Source organism: Lates calcarifer, linkage group LG17 (genome assembly GCF_001640805.2).
Source record: "Lates calcarifer isolate ASB-BC8 linkage group LG17, TLL_Latcal_v3, whole genome shotgun sequence".
Classification (NCBI taxonomy): Eukaryota; Metazoa; Chordata; class Actinopteri; family Centropomidae; genus Lates; species Lates calcarifer.
The window spans coordinates 11,033,445-11,057,243 of record NC_066849.1 but is presented as its reverse complement, the minus strand read 5'-3'; the positions used below and the strand labels follow the sequence as shown (position 1 = coordinate 11,057,243).

Here is a 23,799-nt window from a genome sequence, read left to right as displayed (position 1 = left end):
TAAAGCCATTTTAACATCAACTGTGGTTAACCAAACAAAGAAGACATTTTCCGTTAGTATTTCCAAACTTTATTGCAGTCTCCTCAAAGCAGTCTGATATGGAGGGAGTAAGTGCTTTCACAAGACAAAGGACCTGTGGCATATGATGCGAAGAAACATGTAATATAAAATAACGTATAAAACAGAAAAATGGAATTTGTCCACAAAAGTTGGGGATTTGTTCAGAGAGAATTTTTTTTGACTGAGGAATCAGGCTCACTTTTTCATTTATTTCAGGCAAAATTTAAAACATTCTTGATAAGAACAAAGCAATTTAATTACAATATACTGAAGTATATATGTACATTTGGCCCCCATTTGTCTCCACTGAAGGCCATGTGGACTGATCTACAATCCATTCAAACCATAGAATTAACTTTTAAAAATAACTACGGTCAACCCTTACTAAGGGTCTACATAAGCAAACTTAATGTTATATGTGACTTGGTGTCCATTGTCCCATGCGTACAACACACCCTCTTTGGGATTGTAGTCAATCTGCGTGGTGTAGGTGTAGTTGTTGGTGAAGGGCATTCTGGGAATCATCTGAGTGTTTGTGTGCGTGTCGAAGGCGTATTCCAGGTTGGCGTCCTTTTGGTTGTTGCTGTCAACAGCGTAAAGGACGCCGCACACGATGAAGCAGTTCCCGTAGTGGTTTCTCCTTAGCCCAGTTCTCCAGGTGGTCTCCCTCTGCATGCTGAGGTCCATGGGGTTCAGACGACTCAATACGATCACTTCCTGTAAGAAGCCCTCATCGTCCAGCGCTGGGTAGATGATCCATAGGCCGCTCTCATCCACTGCAAAGTCAATGTCTGAGTGACTGCGCCACTCCCACGGTGACGACGACTCTTCGAACAGGGCATCATGCAGCATGGTCCAGGAGGCCACGTAACGCTGACGCAGGTCAAACTTTATGATGTCACGGGAGAAGGCACGGTTGTAGTAGAAGGCTCCATCGTAGACCACATGGCCTGTGCCGATCCAGTTGTAAGGAAGCTTGTAGGAGTTGGTAAAACGGCCTAGGAAGGATAAAGAGGAATGGAGAACCAAGAGATTTATCAAAACCAAAAGGAAAATAAAAAATGAATGAGTGAAAGATATGACTACTAGTTCTTACCATGTTTGAAAACCTCCAGGTTGCGAAACTCCAGGAGGTTGTTCCCATAATAGAAGTTTGTGACATAAATTTTGTCATTATCAGACTTTGGATCCTTCATCCACGCTCCTTCGTTCCTGCCATAGGTGTTGTGAGTTACTGGCTCAGAGATTGTTGCCAAAGTGTCCTTACACTCCCCTGTACAAAAAGGCACAGAGAGCTATGAGTGAGGATTTAGAAGCAATTTAACATCATCCAGACCTACGTCAAAGAGTCTGAAAATAATTAGAGGCTTTTGTTTTAACCAGCTAGAATCACGGAAAGGGTGAGGTTGCCACAGACAACAGAGCACTGAATTTCAAAGTTAAGCAATTCATACAACAATTCTTAAATATTTTTCTAATGATGCGTATAATCTCACTTTTAAAATAGTTAAGGCATGATGTTGGTCCTTTCCATTTGGTATTTCAAACTGCACAGGAAATCACAGCAATTCACAGGTCTTTTTTGGAAACATTTTTGGTGCTAAGCTCTTGTACTTGTACTTGCTACAGTGTTTTTTAGCCACTAGCAGCATAGCTCTGGGGATGGCAATGTCAGTCTGTCTGCTATTTGGTCTGTTGGTCCACCACTTTGGTCCAAACAGAAATATCTCAACAACTATTGGCTAGATAGCCACAAAACTGTCAAGACATTCATAGTCCTCAGAGGATGAAACTGACTGACTTTAGTGATCCCCTTATTTTACCTTTAAGGCCACCATAAGGCTGAAATGTAGTTTCTAGTGAAATATCTTGAGAGCTGTTGGATGGATTGCCATGAAATTTGGTAAAAATATCCTCAGTGCCAAGAGAGTGAAGTCTGCTGACTTTTTTCAGACTTTTCCCAATCAAGTGCCATCAGCAGGTTAAAGTTCAAATTCTGTCCTGCGGTTTATGACCAAATACTATGTCCCCAGCAGCCTGGCTGTACTCTGTTTCAAGTGCTGATTACATGTTAGCACACTAACACACAAAACAATCATCAGCATGTTTGCATTGCTATTTTGAGCATGTTAGCATGCTGATGGTAGCATTTAGCTTAAAGCATCACTGTGCCTAGTACATGCAGACTCACAGAGCTGGCAGCATTGCTGTAAGTGCTCTAGTTTCAATGCACAGGTAAAACAGGCATTTTAATATCTCACTATTTAAACAGAATAACGTGATGGTATCGCCTTCCATCTGACACAAAAACTTATTTACCATGTTTTTCTGAAGTAGATTCCTCCTGTCTTTGCATTGGCTCATCTAATTCCAGGTGTCTGTCCTTCTCCTCTTCCTCTTCCCAGCTGATTTTATATTTCCGTTTGACTTGGGCAGCCTTCCTGGTGGTGGTAGTGGTGGTGGTTGTGGTGGTGGTGGTGGTGGTGGCTGTCGAAGAGGTAGTCACAGGTGTGGTGAAAGGCAAAGAAGTGTGTGGTGGCAAAGTGGTTGGTCTCTGTGTGGTTAGAGGCAAAGTTAAACTTGAAAAGACAGTGGGTTCAGATTCTTCTTCTGGCGTTGTGGTAGTAGCCTGTGCAGAGGTAGTTATTGCAGAAGCTGTTGTAGGGTGTATTGGTGCTGAGGTCATGGCAGCATGGGTTGTGATGGTCAAAGTGGAAGTTGGGCTGGTAGTTGGAGCCTCTGTGGTTGGATTTGGAGCAAGTGAGCTTGGATTAGCTGCAGTGCTACCAGGTATGGTTTGCATTTGCTCTTTCAGCTCCAGGGTAGACATTTCCAACATGGTGGTTGGTGTATTTCTTGTTGTGAATGCTGGGAGGATTTTGTTTGTGGCTGTAATTTCAGAGGGATGGCTTGACTTCATTGTAGTTATGGTTGTTTCCTTGGCAGTGACACTTTGGGAGGTGCCGGCTGGCTCATCCATCAAGTGAATTGGCCACTCAGTGATTTCAGCAGTGACTCTTTGAGTAGTCTGAGGTGCAGCGTCTGTGGTCCTGTTTTTTTGTGTGGTAGTGGTTGGTTCAAACGTTACACTTCTCATCCTCATGGATGTGTCATTCTGTGCATCTGCAGACACATCAACTGATGTGGTTTCAGTGGCACTGATGGACTCATTATGAGTCTCTGAGGTGGACTCTGTTTCTTTCAGTTTTGTTGATTGGCTGGTCTTCTTGGAACTGTGCAGAGGAGCTGTAGTCTTTGGTCGAAATGATCTTGGTCCTGCCCTCGTCCTGGGGCGAGGAGCTCTGTGCTGAAGAAGATTCTCTTCAATGAAGAGATTTACTGGGCCATCACCACTGAATCCATGATACTCAAAAACTGAAGAGAGAAAGGCAAGTTTTCAAATAATCTGAGTAAATCATCGCTGACCATGCAGATTACAGAGCAAAAAGCGTAGTTACAAATGGCTTTGTAACTACACTTTTACAATTGCCACAGCAGCTGAGAGCAGCTCCCAGATGGTCCTAACAGGCAGCTGTGGTAAGCATTAAGTTTTTGTGGCTAACTTTCAATGATCTGACATCCCACACCATCAAGCAATGTAATGTATTTATACTGCATCCACCCATTAAACCACATATCCTGTTTTACAGTTGCCAGAGTGTGGACAGGACAAAAAAGATTGAGGGTATCATTTATCATTTCATGCTGTGCAGCAGCAGTTAAAGCTACGCCAGTGGGCAGTTGATTGATATGTAAAGTGATGTTGCACTTTCTTCAGACAGTGCTTGTACTTACAGTTCTCTCCAGGCTCCCCGTCATCTGCCACCATCGGGTCTGGCTCAGATTTATAAAAAGTCATTCCTCGGATGATCATGCCGTTGGGGCCAGCCTTCGACACCTGAGAAGCCTCCTTGTCAGCCACATTTTTGGGAGTCACCTGAGGTTTGACCTCAATGATCTGAGCAGAACCATCTGTCTGTAGGAGGGACAGATTTTCCCCGATAAACTTCTCCTCATACTTTCCCTGTTAATGGACAGAGACACACAATAATTCTATGAGAAACATGAACCATGAATTAGGATGATACCAGCACGTCTCTCTGATTAATAATGGGCCGATATTTGTTCAATATCAGATATCGACCAATGTGACAGATTTTTGATGGTGATGTTTGGGTAGTACTTTAAGCAATTACCTTATTTTATTTCTCCAAATAAGTATGGTTAACTTAGGGTTTGTTTAAAACAAGTAAGATCATCTGACCGTTCAAGTTTCTTGCACTGTCAGACTTCTTTTTGAGCACGTAGTCATATTCACAGAAACTACAGAGTGTGACCCAAGTTGCAATAAACTTGAATTATCCTTTTTATTATCCTGAATTACAAAGAGGAAACATTTCACTAAAAAGCATTCCCTGAAGTTTCACTTTTTATCAATAACTGTTTTGCTTCTTATGAGTCCTCTCGCTAAACATATTAACCTAGTGAATCACATGCATGTGAAGTCCAGGTCCACCCAACACTGCTGGACCTGCTCTCCAGTTTATATTGAAGCTGTAATGGATCAGGGCCCAGTGGTACAGTCACTGGTCTGAGGTCTGCTATCGTCCACTGGAACTGCCAAACCTTCCAATTATTTCAGTAAATCTTTTACACATTCTTGGTCCTTAATCATGGAGACGATGATTTTATGTAGGAGTTATGAAGGAGTTTGTGGAAAGAACACATAATTGTTCCTTTTTGTTTTGAAGGAACACAAAACTAAATAATGTTTTACCGGACTGAGCAGCAACATGTGAATCCAATCACTTCTTTTATACTTGTTCCTTTCCTAAACTCGATCAATTCAGTTGCAGCCTTCACAACTGCTTTTGATACAGAGGATATCAGGATTTGCCCCACAATCTGATAATATTTATGGATGTAGCACCGTAAAGAACCATAACCATGAATAAGTTCATTGATGTTTTCAGCCTGCTATTAATTCATTCAAGAATTACATTACATTAACATACTGGTGTAATTTCTGTATGAAACATTGCAACTGACATAAAAATGTACTATAATATTTGCCAACAGCCTATAATAGCATCTACTTTAATAGTAACTGCTCTATGACTATTTGTTAAATATACAATTTTTGTAGAATTTGTTATATTAATACCCTTTTGTACAATTAAAGCATAATTAACTAGTGAATACACTGCTAATATGTATGTTGGTACAACTAAAGGCATTCAGCTTTTTGAATCAGTAATTACAAAGTAAATACAAGGTTATGTTAAATCATTGCACCTGTGTGTCATGTCATGGCACTAACTAGAGTCAAATAGTTAGTTAAAGTAAGAGTAGTTCTTACTATGCTATTATAGTACAGTAAAATTAAGAAGTACCAATGTCACAGACTGGTGTTCATATCTTAGCCCCTTCTTTTACTCCTGTTACAATCAGTATTAAGATGTCACACTGACCTCTGTGTTCTGATAGGCTGCTGCACCGCTGACCTCACTGATTCTCTTCTTGTCCTGATGCCGTAGTGGAGCAGAAGTGGGTGGGCTTTCAGTCGCATCTGCCTGAATAGGAGGGCTCTCCTGAGGCTTCACCTCATTTCGTGACATTGTTTGTTTGAGACACCACCTTCATGCAGCCGTGGACAAATCAAGATATTAACAGAAGTACTGTGCATGAGTTTAATGGAAAATAGGCTGCAGTCATCCACAGACATAATCACTGACAGAAGGGAGAAGAATCAAGAAGAGCCCCAACTATCTTGACCACTAACAGGCCTTTTGACTTATCGCATTAGTAAAAGAACAGCCATAACTAATAATATTAACAATGGCTCTGTTCTATACAAATGTCCCAGTAATGACAGTCATGACAGTGTGACAGTGAGCCAGCATGCACAATGGCATGATCCTGAAACTGGAGCAGCTAAAGGGAACTCAGCTGTCATTCATTTCATTATTCAAACATTTGCTTTTCCTTCTGTGACATGTCAGAATGTCCTCTGTGAAAAAGTCTATTCAGTTTTGATGCACAAGAAGCTCTTCTCCCTCACGCTCCTCAGTGAGCATCGTCGCTCACCAACTGTCGCTCACACTTTCGCTTCTCTACAGCTGACCTTTTCATGTGATGTCAGACCAGGACAGACACAGTTGAAATAACAAAAATAATACTGGAATGTACTTCATTAATATTATTAACTGTGACCATCGTTTTCCATGCAAAGACAACTTTGTGAAAATGGTCATGTCAGAAGCAAATGCCCTGCTCTGACAGTTTGTACATCACAGCTTTCTTAACATCAGGCAAGTACAGTATGTTGCAACATTATCAAGTGTTTTGAGCTGTGCCCCAGGTCTCTGTTGCTCATCTAACCCATGAGTCAGTTAAAAATATGATTCAATGACTAACAACCCATGGTACATTCACACAGATGTTTTCACTTATTTTAGATAATTAGACACTCCTCTGTTGGGGTATGGTTACTTTTACAGCACCTGTTTGGGTGGGACAACTTTTCAATTTATGATCAGAAAAACCACCTCAACCTGAAGAGAGGTCTAATCAGCCAACGTAACTGAGAACACTTGGGAGCCTTTTTTCATATTCAGGAATTCATGATGTAAGCTTGAACCCATTTATCTAAAACTGTTATCACTATTAGTGAGTTAGTAATCTAACAAACAACAGCAAAAAAAAAAAAAAAAAAAAAAACAATGCATTTTGCTGATCCATTTACAACAGGCCAGTCAGCATTTTTTTTAAGAAGGGGTCTGAACTCAGACAGATAAACTTCCACATGTGATGTAAGGCCTGGCCACCAATACAAACAAACTCACTCCCACAAGTTGGTGCGTATGTTATTTGCATCAATATTACACTGTTGCTGTACCTTTTCAATGTGTTCCACACGATCAAGGAGCTTATTGGTGATGGAGTGCAGCTTCAGTAGATCCATGCCATAGAAGGAGCCCTCGAGCAGCTCAAGGATGGTGGACAGCTAAAACGATCAAGTGGATTCCGTCAAAAAAAGGGGTTTACCCAAGACATACCATGTGTAAAACAGGCCCATCCAAACTCTGAGTCTCTGGTAATGAATAAAATGAGGGGCTATCCTTGACTGAATTTGATAAGACGTGATATCCATGCTTCCAGTGATCCAAGCCTCTCTAGAAATCAATAGTCGTGGAAGGGAGCAGCCTATTGGCTCTGGAGTATAGTGACTTGTGTGTACTCGAGGCTCTGGTGTGCATGAAAAATGGACAGGATGAAACTTCACCTTGACATTCTCTTTTCCAGCTTCCCTAAGTTTTTTCAGCCTGAACTCTCCCTCGCATGGGTTGACCGCTGACGGAGGAGCGATGCAGGCGCACTTGCACTCTGGTCCAGACGTGATAGTCTCCACAGTGTAGAAGTCCTGCGTAGAGGCGCTCCCTTCTTCTATCCGCCGACAGGCGCTCCTGCTCAGGGGTCTGACAACACATTTACACCGACAGTCAGAGCCTTCCGAGAGGGCTTTCACTTTGTCATAATCACCCAGCAGCTACAAAGAGAAGAGGACGGATGTATTTTCCACCACGCTCAATCAGAAACGTTTGAATTTCAACGCACAAGATGATGATATGTCCACAAAGAAATTATGCAAAGTAAGAAATGGGACTTTTCCTCCTACCTTTGAGAGGATGCTCTCTTGATCATCTATCTCCTCCTGCAGTCTGTCGTTCTGCTCCTCAATGCTCTCAAGTTGTGACCTGGGATCTGCACCCATGGTCTTGGGTGCTGCAAAGCCCCGCGGAGAAAACGCACAGCACATTACGATGACAATGCATAACTTATACATGTTGTGAAGCTCACAGAGCGCCGACAGGAGAAATAATTCTGCAAGTATGTTAAGCAGGCACAGCCTGTCACCGATTAATTTAGCTGCCAAGAAATTTTCATAGCCCTGCGTCTGGATCCAGAATCAGAGAAGTGTATCCAAAATGTCATCAGACACAGCAGGGATTACGCTTTACAGCGCCTTGTCATCTTTTTCATAGCCACAGTGAATGTTGGCTGATGAGTCCAGAGAAACCGTGCACCCTGACAGAGTGCAGCCGGCATCTGTTGCTGGAGCACCGCTGACAGGAGGCGGATCTGATCAAACTGGCGAGGAGGAGTTGAACTGCTTCAAAAGACTTCTCACACAATGTGCAGCTTATTAGTAGCAGGCATGAATAAGAGCTGCACCGAAAGCTAAGGTCTAATCTGGACTTTTTTCAGATTTAACTTGCAGTTTATGATTATAAAGCACATTTCGAGGTCAAATACAAAGTTCCAACCTGTTGCACTTTGATTTGATACTGTTCTGTTTCCTCTGAGGAGCAGTCCAGTTTCATCTGTGTGTTGCTGCCCTCTATCGGCAAAAGTGAACAACGTGAAGCAAGTGAAACTTTGAACTTGAGTGTTTATTTGTACTGTAAGGCACATTTGTTTGAGTACTTATTTCTTTCCATTAAACTTATGCCAGCAATGTAACGTGTGTATATGTATATAGAAAATGGTAAATGAGAAATTCAGTGAAGGCGCGTGGTGCCATGTAGGTTTGAGAAATCACAAAAAAAATTGTCATAAAAAAGAATAAACCCTGTGTTGTGATACCAAAAGAATAGTTCTGCCATGTAGGTCTTCTTGAACATTACCCAACAGTAGGAACAGTAGTCTTATATTAAATAACATTTAAAATTGACATTCCAGCAGTTACCATTAAAATTGTACATCTATTGTAAAATCCACACAACTGCCCAAATTCATCACTTTTCATTTTGCAACTTGTCTACAATTATATTTGATCAAAGATCTAAAAGAATAAAGTGCCACAGCCTTTTTGTTAAACATTTTTCATGATGAATGTCCTCAGAAATCTTAAAAATTAACCCACAGAATAATGATCTTAAGTGTCTTATTTAGACTCAATGCCTCCATCTGTAGTGAGCTTCAATATGATAAGCAAGCTTTGGGTCTTTAAAACCATTGTACTAGCCCCAGAGAGACTGGAGTCACTCAGTGACCCAGATGTGATACCCAGGTGAGAGTTTAGAAATGTGACTGAAAGTTCAAGCAATAGTGATTATTTATGTCCCCTCACATCCTTCATTTTCCATCTTTTCCACTGCTGCCACAGGAAGGATTAGGTGAGAAATACGGCTCCACAGTCCACCGTACTTGTCAAGGTCCATCCTATCAAAAGACACAGGGTGGCCATGAGAGAGGAACTTCCTCTGAAGGTGGTCGTCAACCATCTCCTCCACAGCACTCAAACGAATCCTGGCAGGAATCTCCTCTTCCTCCCCCAGCAGCACCGTGAAGATCAGAAAAGTCTTCTTGTAGGCAGCGTTCTCATGGTCACAGTAGCGATAGAAAATGAGCGTGGAGCCTGGGGGCAGCTCCTCAAAGCGGTGAATGACAGCCACAGGTTTGTCTCCCTCGAAAGCTCCTTGCAACTTGTTGTCGATGTCCAGTTTGACCTGGTCGCTGTCCTGGTTGGCTTTGCTGGCTCCATCAATATGGAGGACTGAGGCATTGAGGGCAGAAGAGAAGGCGGAGGCCAGGCCCTGAGCCAGGCAGTGCAGCGTCCTCTCGGCGCTGAGGCCGGCAGTCAGAATGAGACTCACTGGCTCTGTGGGCTGGGCCGTCTGGAGGTGCCTCTGCAGGTGGATCCTGCTCCTGTTCCAGAGCTCAGCACGCTGGTTAGGGAACTGAGCCTCCACTTTTTTCATCTGCCTGAGGAAGACGTCTATATGCTGTAGATTGTTTTTCTGAGGTGGAGGCTCAGGCTGAAGAAGTTTCATCAGGATGGCAACTACCACTACACCCACTATCACGTATTTTAGACCTATGGAGAGAGGACACATTTTTTGTCTTAACCAATACGTCATAGAGTTATTCATAACTTCTCTATGATTTTGACTAATACTAAAATATAAGTAATATATACCACACAATGTTAGAAAACAATTTATTTTTAAATGACAATCACTGACATAGGCTAGTAACCTGACCCTAAGCCTGACACTAAAACAAAATAAGATTACCTTCAAGAGGTCTTAGAGGGGGTTCAATATTCTCCTGAGCCATAGGGCCAATGTTTTCAATGTTTTCATCCCTGTCTTTAGGGGCAGAAAAACATCAAATTAAAAAAAAAACAAAACAACAAACAAAAAGACACAACCAGTGAACGCTGTCTGCTAAAAAAAAAAAAAGTTAAAAGGAAAACAAAATTAGTCATTGTAATTTCAGAAAGGAAAAGCCAGACTCACCCACTCTTGCTTCACGGTCTGTGTCTGTTATGTCTGAAGATTTTACAACTCTAGCTTCAGGTCCATCTACTTGGTCATCTGTTATTTTGCCCAGGGTTGGAGGAGTGAGGTCTTCCTCTTCCCCTGTCATTGTAATGAGGAGACAAAATCCATTGTTCTAGTTGGGTAGACTAGAATGACTACTATAGTCCAGCAAAAGCTCAAATGAGGCCTCAGCAGTGTGAGTTGGCCAAATAAAGTTACAATGTTTTTAGTATGAAATTCCTTCTTTATGCTTCAACAGACAGAGTTTCCTGATTGAAGACTAAAAATGGAACATCTGTATTATTTTAAGACAGACTTGAGGGGGGAACAGACTAACATAAAATTAAAGAAACAAAACAAACAAACAAAAAATTCAGCTACACGTGAATGATCCCTCACTGGCTTCTCACCAGCGAACACCATCCGATGTGTTAGTTTGGAACGTCCGAACGCTCAGCACCACAAAGCAGAAAGTTAAGAGGAAAAAAGAAATTGTAGACACTGAAATTTCAGAAAAGAAACATCACACTCACCCTCTCCAGCTTCACTGTCTGTGTCTTTAACTTTTGAGGATTCTTCAGTTCCAGCTCTGGATCCGTTTCCTTGGCCATCCACTGATTCATTTATTTGGTCATCCTCTCTGTCACCCAGGGTTGGTACCTCTGTCGTTTCAACACAGTGTCAGTGTAAGTAATGTGGGACAAAATCCATTGCTCTAGTTGTGTAGAGTTGTTTAATGACAATCATTCACATGACATGGGTGGTAAAATGGTGGATATGTATTAGATGATCGTAAACAAGACCATGTGAGGCTCAGCTTGCTACTGTGGATACTACATTGGTTAAGGCTAAATGTGTGCTGTGTTTTAGCCACAGAGCAGTAATTTTGCCTCAGCTAACATGCACACAATGCTTACAACTCTGTCACAGCCCGGCTCAAAAACTGTGACAAGCAAACCAATTTCCAAAGGGAAACCCTGAATTTAAAACACATGAAACAAGAAAAAAGTGGTATTAAAGTATTAAATTAAAACTCCAAAGGGGAATGGTATTTTAGGGTTAATGCATTGTGTAAAGTTCAGCAGATTCATTGTGAGTGTTAATGTTGATGCAAATCCTTCGCACTCTGCAGAGCTCTGCACTTATTGCACAAAGTCCTCACACCACAAACACCTCATGGAGCACTGCAGTTACAAAACGTTTAGATTACTTACGACACAGAGAAATGACACTGGTTAGAGCTTGTAGCAGGCTTGTTCAAAGTGGGTTAATATGAAAACTGTCAATACAACAAAAAACTTCACTTGTCAGAACACTTGGATGGGAACACTCACTGGGGATTAAGTCTGTCTTGCGCAGCTCCTCGTTTTTTGGTTGCTCTTTGCTGTAATCACCTTGACCTCCATCATCAGCCTGAGGAGAGGTGGTGCTCTTCTCATCTAGAGAGCCATAATCTGTAATAAGAACAGGACATCAAGTATTATTTAGGTCATTGTCTGAATGAACTCATTTTAATTTTCCATTTCCAAGAAAACCTTTCCATTCCAAATTTGGTATATGGTTAAGAGTTCTTGTTTTTTTCAGAATACCTTTTGCCAAACAGCATCATTTACAAAATGTTTACAAGTGTAACTGTGAGTGACATATTGCAGAATGGATAAAAAGCCTGGCAAACTACTGTCAGAGCGCAGCAAAATGTAAAAACTACTTTGGGTAAAGTGCAGAGACAACACATTGTGTGTCACATTTCCCCATAACACATTCACAGAGATTCACTTTGGATTTCTTGTTGCAGATTAATGTTTCTTTTTGAAAGATTATTTGATGGAAATCATCACTCTTACTATTTACTTACTCTTAACATCATCCTGCTCCATGTTTTCACCTGTGTTGATTTCAGCCTCTGTGTTTGTAGAGGCAGATGAAGAGGCTAAGTCATATTAGGTGAGACAGGGGAGGCATTTGATTAGTAGAATAAATCCCAAAACATATTTGTTATAGATAGACTCACTGGGTTACTACTGACATTGCTTTAATATTTTACCTTCTGAATGTGGCAGCTGTACATTCTGATCAGATGGTAAGTCATGGTCCATATTTCTAGACTGTATTTTGTCTTTGCTGTTACCTGTAAAAAAAAGAATATATAAACAAACAAACAAACAAATAAATAAATAGGTAAATAAGTTTAAACTACTGCTGTAAATGCTTTGTAATATAAATAATACCTGTCTCAGAGGCTGGTGTGTGCTGCGGGGTGCTGCTAGCTGTATTTTGATCTGCCATGTCTTTGTACAGGGGCACTTCACTCATGATGGTCACTGGATGATTCAGAGGTGCATAACACAAATGTAACAACTTTTATGGAGAACCCCGGGTACATTTGTTCATTTTGCAGTAATTCTCGTCACAAGTTCAGAGTCCAAACTGGTGTTGTAAAACTGCTGATATACCTGCCAACAGGGACCGGCTGAAAGGCAGTCTTCCATTCCTCTTTAACCCAGTCTAAAATCCTAACAATGATTTAAAACAGATAAACAAGCTAGTCTGCGAACATGCAAAACAATTCACGTTCGAGCTCCTGATTTTTCTGTTTTGGTGTTTCAGGGGGTTTGCCTCAGAATATTAGGGGGCTAATTTACAGCTGAATTTGCTGTGCGAATATACATTAAACAGAGGAGGAAAGTAGCTAACTAATATTAGTTTGTGGGCAAGCCTGTTCAGCCGGAGTTAAACTAATAGCATGTATAATATCTGAACTGTTGATTAGCTAACTAGCCTGCTGACAAGCAATTTAGCAAAGCTAGCCACCAGTTAGCAACGCAATACATGGCTTTAATCTGTGAGAACAAGCCTCCTTTAACTTAACTGACCCACTGACAAGTGCTGACTTTTAATTACATATTCTTACCAGAAATGCCCTGGATCATATCGCCATGGAAAACGAACCATGTAACGTTTCCTTACCTCTCTAGGTTCGTGCGTCGCACCAACAGGGCACCAGCCGCAGGACGGAACGCTCAGTCTTGCTCTTGTTTCTGTGGAGATAATATCCGGATATCGACGGCGTCCGTTCTCAAAATGTCTCCCTTAACAATTACAGGAAACGCTATTGATCGCCGTATTATTTAACTCATGTTTTTTTGGTATTGCTCGGCCGAGTTGTAATCTTAAATGGCTTCCAGTGTTTCTGAAAATGAGATGTCTCGCCGTTTGAGACGATCGACAAGGCAGTCCTCCGGTAAAGGTGAGCAAATGGATTGTTATTACGGTTAGCCTAGCCCTCGGAGCTAGCTAACTTTAGGTCATACAAAGTTTAACTACAGAGTCCCGTGAATTTCCGCTTAACGTTAGCTGACTTTATTGAGGTAGACTTGGGCCAGTAGAGTCTTCTGCATTTTATTTAGCCTACAGTGGCTGGGAACACTTACACTATAGCCATTTCTTTCTGTTTCCTCTAGTGCTGAGTGTTGAGCCGACCCCTAGGGGTCCGCTCAAGAGGACTAAGAGGAGAAATTCAGAAAACCAGGCTCCTGTTGCAGCTGTTAATGGTTCCAGAGATGTGGAGAATGGCACGGAAGATGAAGGTGGGATGCCTCAGTTAACTCAGTTAACCCAGTTTTCTCTCTTTACAACGACAGTTAACTCTCAGTCTGCTGTGTGTGAGTATTTTTTGACTTTTTTTAAATTTTTATTTCCTATTTCGCAGAGTCCCCCAGCAAAAAGAGCCGTCTTGAGGCTGGACGGGCAGTTGACGGCGGTGGTGATGAAAATGAGATGGATGTCCAGGAGTCAGCTGGAGATATGGAGAACAATCAAAACCAGGAAATTGATATGGAGGGAAGGGACTCCTCTCATGACACTCATCTACCCAAAATATACCAAGGTTAGGGCTATTCGTTAGTGAATAAAACGGGGAGTTTTTAAAATTAATATGCTTAACAAGATGTGAGAAATCACTGGACATTTATATTTACTTCAATAAAGTTCTGACGATTGAGAAGCTGGCAGTGGTCTATATTTAGCTGTTTAACTTGAGAAACTGCTAATAAGAAGATTACATGTCATGATTTGAAGTTTTCTTTATGCTAACAAAGTTTTATAATTAAATAGTGTTGTTAGAGCAAATTGGTGTGTGTCATCCATAGTGGGTGTAGGCATTTGCTTTCACCTTCACTTTCTCTTCCTCTTGTATCTTTTTTTATATTGGCTACTGAAACTATAATGAGATGAATTTAGCATTCAGATCTATTCAGCTGTTTTAATGTGTCTGCTAAGGCACGCAGGTGCTATCAAATAACAAATATGCATTGTTATTTTCTGTGCTCTGGCCACTTTATATTTGTCCTAGTTTGACACTGTTTACTTTTCTTCACATGACTCGTCACCATCAGATTTAATCACAGATGATTTAGTGGATTCATTTAAATTGAGATTTTCCCTCTGTTTAAAACAGGAGCAATTGGAGATGTGAATTTATACCCTCGTGTTGTACTCGGCGAACGCTGCCGATCCGGTCATGATGTACACGAAGATGCAGACTGGTTGAAAACCAAGAGAGGTAGGAAAATGCTATTGATTCAAGAATACATTAAAATAGGATAATACAGTCGTTCTAATTCAGTTTGTTTGTTTTCAGCAAAACCACCAACCAAAGGACCAGCAGCCCCCACCAAGTCTGCTGTGCAGACCAAATCACTGGCGAACAGACATGATGTGCCGATCTTTAAAACCACCACTATGGCTGAATACAAGAGGACGATGGAGGCTAAAGCCAAGAGTGCTGGTAATATAGATGTTTTTATTTAGCCAAATTTTAGTCAAGAAAATGTCTCTAAGGATGATCTCATTTCATTCATTCATTCATACGTGCATTTATAAATTCTTTCTTACCTTTAGCCATACCCAGAGGTAATCACCTTACCCCAAGCTTGTATACATCCTCAGAGAAGTCCTACCCACTACGACAACGTTTGAATAACATTCCAGTTTCAAAAGAAACTGTTCAGCACAAGAAACAAGGTATTGCACTTTCAGCTGAATTTTATTGTTTCGAGCAACATGTGACGTAGCCATGATTTAATGAGATTTTCTCTTCTAGAAGGGAAAAAAAAGAAAACTGCTGTCATCAGGACAAACTCTGGATATTCATGTAGAGGTAAGCTATAGTCATTTTAATTACATTATCTTTACACCTAAAGATGGTTGTCCTGCATTATTCACTTTACTACATTTTAATTGTGTCCTTTCAGGATTCATGAGGTATTTATGCTGTTTGGTTCTCCTGGTGCTGCTCAGCTCTGCCGCCTTGCTGGCATACAAGAAAGTCCCTGTGCTCCGAAGGACAGCAGAGCGTGGAGGGCATTCATACAGGGCTGTGAAGCCAGAAATGTTTGCAGACCAGTTGTCTCTTCTTAAGGCTCAGTTCCCCAATCAGCACCTGGAGTTGTGGAAGAGGAGCAAGATGCACCTGGAGAAGCATCTCCAAACCGCTCAGCCCACAGAGCCGGTGAGTCTGATCTTCACCGCTGGCCGCAAGGCTGAGAGGACACTGCGCTGCCTGGCTCAGGGCCTGGCCTCCTCTTTCTCTTCTGCCCTCAATGCATCCGTCCTTCATATTGATGGAGCCAGCAAAGCCAACCAGGACAGCGATGAAGTGAAGTTGGATATTGACAGCCAGCTGAAGGCAGCCTTTGAAGGCGATAAACCCGTGGCAGTCATTCATCGCCTCGAAGAGCTGCCTCCGGGCTCTACCCTCATTTTCTATCGCTACTGTGACCACGAGAGCGCTGCGTACAAGCAGGTGTTCTTGTTGTTTACTGTGCTACTGCCTCAAGATGAGGTCAGCAATGAGCAGCCTCTGAAGGACGTGGAGGAGATGGTGCACGACTATGTTAAGGAGAGGTTGGTGGGCTCCAGCAGCCAAACTGCCTTCAATGAGATGGACACTGATAAGTATGGAGGACTGTGGAGCCGCATCTCCCACCTCATCTTGCCTGTGGTGTCTGAGGAGGAAGTAGAGCAGAAAGGATGCTGATCAACCAAGCTGGCATCTGAGAAGACGCCAGGATACCACTTTGGACCAGCCTGATCCTTCTTATATAAATATAATGTATGCTGTGATATTTCACATAAAGACTTGATTTAAAATGTTTGAAGGTTGTATTGATCTGTCTCTTTCAGACTGAGTTCAACTGTCTGGTTTAAGTGTTTACAAAATGTTTAACACAGATTTTAAGTGTGTGTACATGTACTTCCTTTGCATAAGGACATAACAACAGTGTCGCACCATCATTCCACTTCCAAAGAAGGGTAGTCAATGTATATTCTCTTGCAGATTTAACATGCAACATATACAGGATAGAGAGCACTTTGTTCAACTGCTTTTTAAGGGACATTTCCAGTCTAAGAAGACTTTCTGGCAGATGATCGGCATGGACCCTCTTTGGAAAATGTTTCATTTTCTGTGGACATTCATATTTCTTGCTCCGTATCAAATCTCAGACACAGCTGATGACTTACTTTTTATTTCTGCTTAACATCCCCATGGAGATGTTGTGCACATATTTGGATTGGTATTGCACTAAAATGTTTTTTTTTTTTTTTAATAGCCATCTTACAAGAGTACTGGCTTTTAATAAGAAAAATATTTTATATTCCTTGTTTTTACTGAATATGTATATTTGAGATTTGTTGACTTTTTCCTAGAGCAGAATATTTTTTGACAGCTGTGTGAGTATATATATATATATATAAATATATGTATATTGGTTAAAAAAGGTTTGTTTTTTTCACCACTGAAATATACTTGTAATGTTGTCAACTTAAAAACACACAGTTTCTCATTAAATAATTTGAATATTTTGACTAAATGTTATCCCAAAATGTGCCTTGAACACAGATTAGGCTGTTTGAAAAATACCAAAACACTCATCAGTCATTTGATACTGTATCTCGTCAACAACATCAGTGCTACACATTTTCTTGCTGATTTTCCTAAGTTGTGCTATTTTGAATATCTCATAGTGTTTGTTCTTGATATCATTCATTCCTCTTATGTTGTTGTCGCTCATATGAAAATCTGGATTTTTTCAATAAAGATTATTTTGATACCTACAAGAGTTAATCGTCTAACCCACGATCGTCCTTAGTCTCTGTATGCGTGTTTTGCTTGTGGAACAGTGGCAGAGAAGACAGAAAAGTCCTACATAAAGGACACAACTGAAGAGCACTTGGACTTTTCTATATTAAATATATCAACCTTTGTATATTATATTAATGTGATAGCAAAGGCAAAGGTGCTAGATCTTGATAACATTTATGTGTACATTATCCAGGTAAAAACAAGGAAAGTATGAAGACTGAGTCGGTGCTAAAGAGAATTGACTTTATAGATTAAAATTACAAAGCAACAGAGTTCAAAATCTATTTCATGACAGTTTTTACACTCATTTACAATATAATATATACAATATATACGTATAAAATAGCTAAAATGTTTCATGTACCTTTGTTGACAAACAGCCTCTAAGTTGTGTTAAGAAACAAGGTTACAGCAAGTTCCATCAGTCATTAACTGTATAATAGGTGTACCTTCAAATCACACATGGTCACACATGGATAATAAAATGACTAATAATGATTTAGGGCTAAATGATTTTCAAAGGTACAGTATAATAATCCTTGTTTACCTAAACAACAACTGTAATTTACCTGTGATTTAACACACATGAGAAGGTTTGACTTGTTTACGGAAACTTATCTTTGTACTGGAAAGATTTGCAAATAAATACAAATATTTTTGTGGCCTCCACCCACTGCATTCCAAGACCTTGATGTTGAGAGGTCATGTATGGTCAGTCCATGTATTAAAACCTTGGAGGCTAAATTTCAATGACTTGAGTGTAACACCTCAAACCAAACTTGTTCACATGGTTATCATATTGCAGTGATTCCAGAGCAAAAATTAGTGAAATGGGGTAAAGTTGTTGTAAAGATAAAATATATAATCCAGTTCATATAATTATAATTCAAAAATAAATATATCTGGAATGAAAACTAGCAGCATGGCATTAATGCATTAATGAATTACAGACATAGATAAGTTTTTCTGGACAAGACTTTATGATTCAGGTTCACTTATCTTTGCTCACACATGGAGAACTTTATGTCATGAGTGAGTGCCCCACATTTTAAGTCGTTATGATACATCTATGTTGATGAGTACAGTCCTTCAGCTATATGAAAGGCTTGTTTATCATAAGAGAAGCACATTCCACAGATGACCACACCATATAAACATCCCCTCAGCGATGACTGGTTGTGGCTGGCACAAGGTGATACCTAACTAATGTGTAAGTGGGTGCAAATGACTCCGGGTATTCACAGTTTCTCTCGACACAATTTATTACACTTCCTTGGAAAATGAAAAACAATCAATGTCAGTGTGGAATTTTGTATGTACTGATAAGATGTAATAAATTAGACAATCCTACATTTTCAACTTAAGTGGCTTTGCTGTTATTTTGAGATTGGATTCAACATTAGCAGTATTTACAGCTCACAAGGGACCATACAATTATACAATTTATTTATAAACAAAGTGAAATGATTAATCTCATGAATAATTTAAAAACATTTGACAAAATAGAAATAATATGTACAAGACAGAAAAAATAACTCTGAATCACATGAAAAGAAAGTACCAGCACATCTTAATGAATCTGGGTGCCCAGGCCTACTTTTCCTGTAACTTAGATATCCCAACAATGATAGCTATGTTGAAACTCATGGTTCCAACAATGATGATCCCTGAGATAGCGATGACAGTCACTTTGGCTGCATCAAGGTTCTTCTGAAATTCAGAGATGAAAAACAGACATGAACTTGCATTTTTTCAGCAATGATTTCTTATGGTGCAGATAATTTTCATGACAGTACAAAATGTTCAAATAAAAACATGTTACATTGCAACGATGTGGATAGTCTCTCACCTTTTGTCCCTGTTGCCCTCCTTGTTGCCCGCTACTTTTTGAATTCTCTGTGATAGAAAATAGTGACAAATTTGACAAAAACATTCCTCATACGAATCCATACTGTATTTCATGTCTTACAGTATTATATTATAAAATTGCAATACTACAAGCCATTCACCTATTTTGCTTCTCCTCAGTATTATTTTACTGTAAATACTGAATATGAAAACCCAGACTTCAAACAGAAAAATCCATGCTGTGTAAGCGATCACCACTTTGAGAAGCCAAGACTCTGTCCTGTTCAGCCTGCAGTCGATCTCCAAAATACCAACAAAGATGACGGCAACTGTGAGTAAAACAAATTTGGAAATGAAATCAGAGCAACAGGTAATGGTATTTATTTGAATAGATAGTGTGAGCTGTGACATTGGTTAGCATTGGTTAGCATCAACAACTTGAATAGTAAAAATATTAATAAAATATAAGTTGCAGTTTTACAGTTGTTATGTATTAGAATATTTCTTGGCCTGGAACAGTAAAAAAAAAAAATATGTGTTGTGAATTAACACAGTCTTTGCGATGAGCTAATTGGCTGCTGACTGTAGCAATTTATTTAAAGTGGTATCAATCTTATCATCTAACTCCCAGCAAGAGCATAAATAAATACATTTCCCAAAATGTCACACCACAGCTTTAAATACATATAAATACAAGTCTTTTCCAGAGCAAAATGCATGCACTTCAGTTTATAGTCAGGTGAATGTCCTTACTTGTAAAAATCTCATGGACGACAGCACACACTTTGACAACATGGTTGCAGATCTCCTTTCTTGAATAGAGCAAAAGAAAAACAAACAGTTGATGTAAGAGTCAAGTCAAACATTCAGCCAGAAAAGGAGGTGATGAACTTACACTTCAGGACTGGATCCAAATGACAGAGAAACCATTACCAGCTCTGTGAAGTTAATTACTATAATCACACATACAAGAGCTCCAAGGGTGACCTAGTCATACACACACACACAGAAGGAGACACACATATAAACATATGTGCAAACATTAAAAATAATCATAAAAAGAGAATTGGGGCATACACCACTAATAATTACTCACTCCAGAGGAATCTCCCACATAAAACAAGATAATGCCAATTATTTCGACTGCTGCACAAAGCACGCTGAAGGATATCTTTAACCCCTATAAAAGAAATAACATGCACTTTGAGTTATCTTAACAAAGCTGAATAATTAGTGTTTTAAAGGGACAGATACATAAGTACAGGATACTGACTGAGCCAACAAATGCCATATAGCATTATTATAAGCTGTGCTGGTTTGCAATGCACGTCCATAGTCCCTAGTTACATTAACAAAGACCCTTAAAAATCTGATGAACAGAAAATGTAAATGTATACTAAAAAATAGATCAAATTTTTTCCATGAAATCAACCTCCTTTTTGAAACCATTAATGGTAATTCATGTAATGTAATGTAATGTAAATTAATGTAATTTAATTTTTTATAATTAGTGGTGGGATCCACCGTCTCTGCATTTTGATGATTCAGCACATAATGCAAGGATGCAAAATTAGGAGATCTAGAAGCAGTAACTATGATAACAAAAGCCCCACAACTGCCTTACCTTACTTAGAGGAAGAGAAAAGTGGCTGTTTAGGGCAGTGACTATGTTTAACAATTCCTGAAAAAAGACAGAGTGCATGTATATTACACAAGTGTTTCACCAGGGCTATAATGTGTAATGGCAATATGAGTTTATAAATACCTTACCATTTTCAATATCTCTAGAAAACTGTCGACACTTATCAGTATAACAGCTGTGTTCTAAAGAAAAAGAGAGACAATTAGCTCTTTAGGTCAGAAACGCATCTATTGTTGTTAGGTGTTGCACTGGATGTAATACTTGTAATAGCAGATACAGTGGTTGTATTTGCCTCTGGAGTTGACCTAGCCTTTGTATTAGTAGCAATAGTTGGCTTTGTGGTATGTGACTCTGTAGCACTTGTTGTACTTGGCTCAGTACTTGCAGTAGTTGGTTGAGCAGGTAAAGAGACACTCTTATCCACTCGCACCCAATAGAAGTCATAAGTCTCAACAACTGTGGCTCTGAAACATACCAGACAGAAACAGAGGTAATTCCTTTTGTTCCTCACTGTAACATAAAACTGGAGCAGCTCAGTTTTGTCCTTGAGTTTTTGGAGGTTAGTCAAAGTGTACAAATAGAAAGTCACCTGAAAGTGATGTTTTGTTCTGCTCCCAGTGCTGTCCAGTTAAATTGCACTGAAGTCTTTCTAGCATCGTTTGAATGGCTAACAGCTGAGCCCTGAGGAAGTTACAAAAGCAAAGCAAACATCACATCCATAAAAAAGTGTAAGAAGGCTTTGATCATGAATTCACACGTCAGTGCATGGACATTGGGAGTATGAAGATTGATATAGTCAATTCACTACATTTACTACCTCTAATAATGAAGAAATGGGATTGTTACTTACAGCTTGTTCACTGCATGTCAGGAGATGAGAGTTGCCAGGGTTAAGTATGATAAATTTTCCAACAGGAGGCCCTTCGTCAAGTGCATGTGTCTCTCGAGCCTCCAACAAGAATCCTCTAAATTTACTGGGCTTGCCTCTAAGAGTTACTGAAAAATAGTTTTCAGTAGATATTCATCAGGTTGAAGGTGAAGGAACAGAAAATGAAGACAGAGATAATAATCATAATTAGAGATAAACAAGCATTCAGGAAAAGGGGGCCAACAGTCTCTGTACCTGAACTAGGTTCTCCATTTTCACCCAGTGTGAAATGTATCTCATAGGGTGGGTTAGACGTCTGAGGAGGAATGGGCCTGCCTGTTCTGCCTCGATGTACAGGTAATATTGACTGACACGACTCTGCGACATTTCCATTTGGATACCCATACACCTTTGTGATGAAATTAAGGCCAATCAAAATCCACATCCACATCTGTAAAACAAGTGTGCAATGTCATTTGTAAATACCTCAAAACATCACCTTCATTATCAACATGCAGTCCCTGAAGATTCTCAACCGTAGCCTGAAACATTGTCACAGTGGTACCCAGCTGAAGAACTGATACCATAAGTATATTTTTAGTTTCTTGAATACATTTTTCAATTGTTAATTTGAGTGTTACAGCTTTAGGGGTGTTTGAGACATCACAATATACAATGCAGTAGGTCAACGACAGAACTACATTTCCCATAGTATTCACCTAATACAGATCTGTTTTAGACAAATTCAAACTTGGAATGATAGCATTTTAAAATTTCAGTCAAATGATTAGATATATACAGTGATGGTAACAACTCTTTCCTCTTACCTTAAAATAAAGTATTTTTGTACCATAATCCATAAGTCAGATGTCAGTGGACCCTCAGCGTAAACACGGAAGGATTACTGTGTGAGTCTCTTGAAGGAAAACAGAAGGAATCCTTATAAATGTCTGCGCAGAAATAGGCTCCTCCTCTCTGGGCAGTTAGGTATGTAATACGTGATAGAGAGCAGAGAGCAGTGTAACAACTCACCAAACTGAAAGTGGATGGAAGACAGACAGGGCAATCTAAGTGCACAGCTAAAAAGAAAAAAAAAAAAGCTGCAGCTGAACCTGCCCACATACACATATGAACTATTAATTATTTTCTAGATTGTTGATTTTCCTAAAGCATGCAGTTCCTTATTTGCTCTAGTCTTTCTCAAGAAACATTTATGACATTTCCACAAGGAAATTGTTACCTTTGATTGTTTGTAAGGTGTGACAACAAAGAAAGACTCCAAAGCACCAAAGCTACAATAATATATTGTTATTGCAGAGGGAGAATGTGACTCAGCCAAGTCACGTGCTTTGCTATCACTCTGATATCAGTTTTAAATTGATATACAAAAGCTGTAAATATTGATATAAGGTCACTGGTGCCAGCAGAAGAAAAAAAAACAGTTCCCTGTTGAATACCTCAAATCAAAATAACTGTTGGTTCAAAATCAATCCATGATGGCAGAGAAAAATGCTGATTCATAAACATACATTTAGGTATTTCAGCTGTGTGGGGGAAATTGATTAATTTTTTATTGAACAGAAGTGTTTCTTGCCTTTGTGCTAGAGTGCATTATCTAACTGGTTGTTCCATCTGTCTTGCAAGACACTTGTGGAGTAGTGTAATCTGCCATGAAGGACAGTGGAAAGATCTGGCTTGTACTTTGGCCATGGTTAGGTCAGGATGTCATGGCTGTATGTTTATTTATGGGGTGAAATATGTTTTTTCTAAGGAAATGTTTTAATATGAGTGATCCAGGAAAGTGGTTTTGTTTGCTTTATTAGATGACTATTTGGTTTGGTGCTCTGCATCTCAGCAAAAAAGCACTGACAAAGATGCTATAAAAGAGAAGACCATCTGAGTCAGAATA

The 23,799-nt window shown here is 39.8% G+C and overlaps 4 protein-coding genes across 6 annotated transcripts; 1 reads left to right on the top strand and 3 right to left on the bottom strand.

Moving 5' to 3' along the window:
- Positions 1–46: 46 nt before the first annotated feature.
- olfml2ba (olfactomedin-like 2Ba) lies at positions 47–8,372 on the bottom strand. The gene is made up of 8 exons (XM_018667427.2): positions 7,739–8,372; positions 7,346–7,609; positions 6,948–7,066; positions 5,532–5,697; positions 3,856–4,084; positions 2,380–3,435; positions 1,157–1,333; positions 47–1,058 (listed from the first exon to the last, which is right to left on the bottom strand). The coding sequence occupies exons 1-8, from the start codon at positions 7,904–7,906 to the stop codon at positions 445–447; spliced, it is 2,793 nt and encodes a 930-aa protein (XP_018522943.1). The 5' UTR covers positions 7,907–8,372; the 3' UTR covers positions 47–444.
- Positions 8,373–8,492: 120 nt separating this feature from the next.
- Positions 8,493–13,484, bottom strand: LOC108877402 (torsin-1A-interacting protein 2). Of its 3 annotated transcripts, XM_018667425.2 has the most exons (10): positions 13,356–13,418; positions 12,842–12,901; positions 12,617–12,709; positions 12,433–12,516; positions 12,244–12,318; positions 11,723–11,842; positions 10,922–11,050; positions 10,365–10,487; positions 10,140–10,214; positions 8,493–9,940 (listed from the first exon to the last, which is right to left on the bottom strand). In XM_018667425.2, the coding sequence occupies exons 3-10, from the start codon at positions 12,699–12,701 to the stop codon at positions 9,180–9,182; spliced, it is 1,452 nt and encodes a 483-aa protein (XP_018522941.1). In that variant the 5' UTR covers positions 12,702–12,709; positions 12,842–12,901; positions 13,356–13,418; the 3' UTR covers positions 8,493–9,179. The 3 variants fall into 3 exon arrangements, with proteins under 3 accessions (XP_018522941.1, XP_018522940.1, XP_050932921.1); XM_018667424.2 differs by lacking the exon at positions 12,842–12,901 and having other exon boundaries at positions 13,356–13,484; XM_051076964.1 differs by lacking the exon at positions 12,842–12,901 and having other exon boundaries at positions 12,244–12,291; positions 13,356–13,484.
- Positions 13,485–13,487: 3 nt separating this feature from the next.
- si:dkeyp-82a1.6 (torsin-1A-interacting protein 2) lies at positions 13,488–17,509 on the top strand. The gene is made up of 8 exons (XM_018667420.2): positions 13,488–13,635; positions 13,850–13,975; positions 14,098–14,274; positions 14,845–14,949; positions 15,028–15,174; positions 15,288–15,410; positions 15,490–15,546; positions 15,641–17,509. Exons 1-8 carry the CDS (start codon positions 13,563–13,565, stop codon positions 16,423–16,425), a joined length of 1,593 nt encoding a protein of 530 aa, XP_018522936.1. The 5' UTR covers positions 13,488–13,562; the 3' UTR covers positions 16,426–17,509.
- A 1,267-nt stretch (positions 17,510–18,776) lies between these two features.
- LOC108877399 (uncharacterized) lies at positions 18,777–22,856 on the bottom strand. The gene is made up of 13 exons (XM_018667418.2): positions 22,718–22,856; positions 22,146–22,341; positions 21,873–22,018; positions 21,612–21,703; positions 21,333–21,486; positions 21,151–21,204; positions 21,005–21,061; positions 20,477–20,560; positions 20,276–20,367; positions 20,134–20,192; positions 19,542–19,709; positions 19,382–19,428; positions 18,777–19,242 (listed from the first exon to the last, which is right to left on the bottom strand). Exons 1-13 carry the CDS (start codon positions 22,748–22,750, stop codon positions 19,126–19,128), a joined length of 1,299 nt encoding a protein of 432 aa, XP_018522934.1. The 5' UTR covers positions 22,751–22,856; the 3' UTR covers positions 18,777–19,125.
- Positions 22,857–23,799: the final 943 nt, after the last annotated feature.

What these genes read in the sequence shown, in the direction of transcription:
- olfml2ba (XM_018667427.2), bottom strand. Translation starts at nt 7,906, where the DNA reads ATGTATAAGTTATGCATTGTCATCGTAATGTGCTGTGCGTTTTCTCCG. An exon ending in AAGAGAGCATCCTCTCAAAG is followed by an intron (nt 7,610 to 7,738) that starts GTAGGAGGAAAA and finishes TTCTCTTTGTAG; the next exon opens with CTGCTGGGTGATTATGACAA. An exon ending in CGGGGAGCCTGGAGAGAACT is followed by an intron (nt 3,436 to 3,855) that starts GTAAGTACAAGC and finishes TTCTCTCTTCAG; the next exon opens with TTTTTGAGTATCATGGATTC.
- si:dkeyp-82a1.6 (XM_018667420.2), top strand. Translation starts at nt 13,563, where the DNA reads ATGGCTTCCAGTGTTTCTGAAAATGAGATGTCTCGCCGTTTGAGACGA. An exon ending in GAATGGCACGGAAGATGAAG is followed by an intron (nt 13,976 to 14,097) that starts GTGGGATGCCTC and finishes CCTATTTCGCAG; the next exon opens with AGTCCCCCAGCAAAAAGAGC. An exon ending in GGCTAAAGCCAAGAGTGCTG is followed by an intron (nt 15,175 to 15,287) that starts GTAATATAGATG and finishes TCTTACCTTTAG; the next exon opens with CCATACCCAGAGGTAATCAC.
- LOC108877402 (XM_018667424.2), bottom strand. Translation starts at nt 12,701, where the DNA reads ATGAGTGAAGTGCCCCTGTACAAAGACATGGCAGATCAAAATACAGCT. An exon ending in ACAGCTGCCACATTCAGAAG is followed by an intron (nt 12,319 to 12,432) that starts GTAAAATATTAA and finishes AATATGACTTAG; the next exon opens with CCTCTTCATCTGCCTCTACA. An exon ending in AGACCGTGAAGCAAGAGTGG is followed by an intron (nt 10,215 to 10,364) that starts GTGAGTCTGGCT and finishes CTGCCCCTAAAG; the next exon opens with ACAGGGATGAAAACATTGAA.
- LOC108877399 (XM_018667418.2), bottom strand. Translation starts at nt 22,750, where the DNA reads ATGGATTATGGTACAAAAATACTTTATTTTAAG. An exon ending in TTTCTCTTCCTCTAAGTAAG is followed by an intron (nt 20,561 to 21,004) that starts GTAAGGCAGTTG and finishes TTTCTTTTATAG; the next exon opens with GGGTTAAAGATATCCTTCAG. An exon ending in GAGGGCAACAGGGACAAAAG is followed by an intron (nt 19,243 to 19,381) that starts GTGAGAGACTAT and finishes TCTGAATTTCAG; the next exon opens with AAGAACCTTGATGCAGCCAA.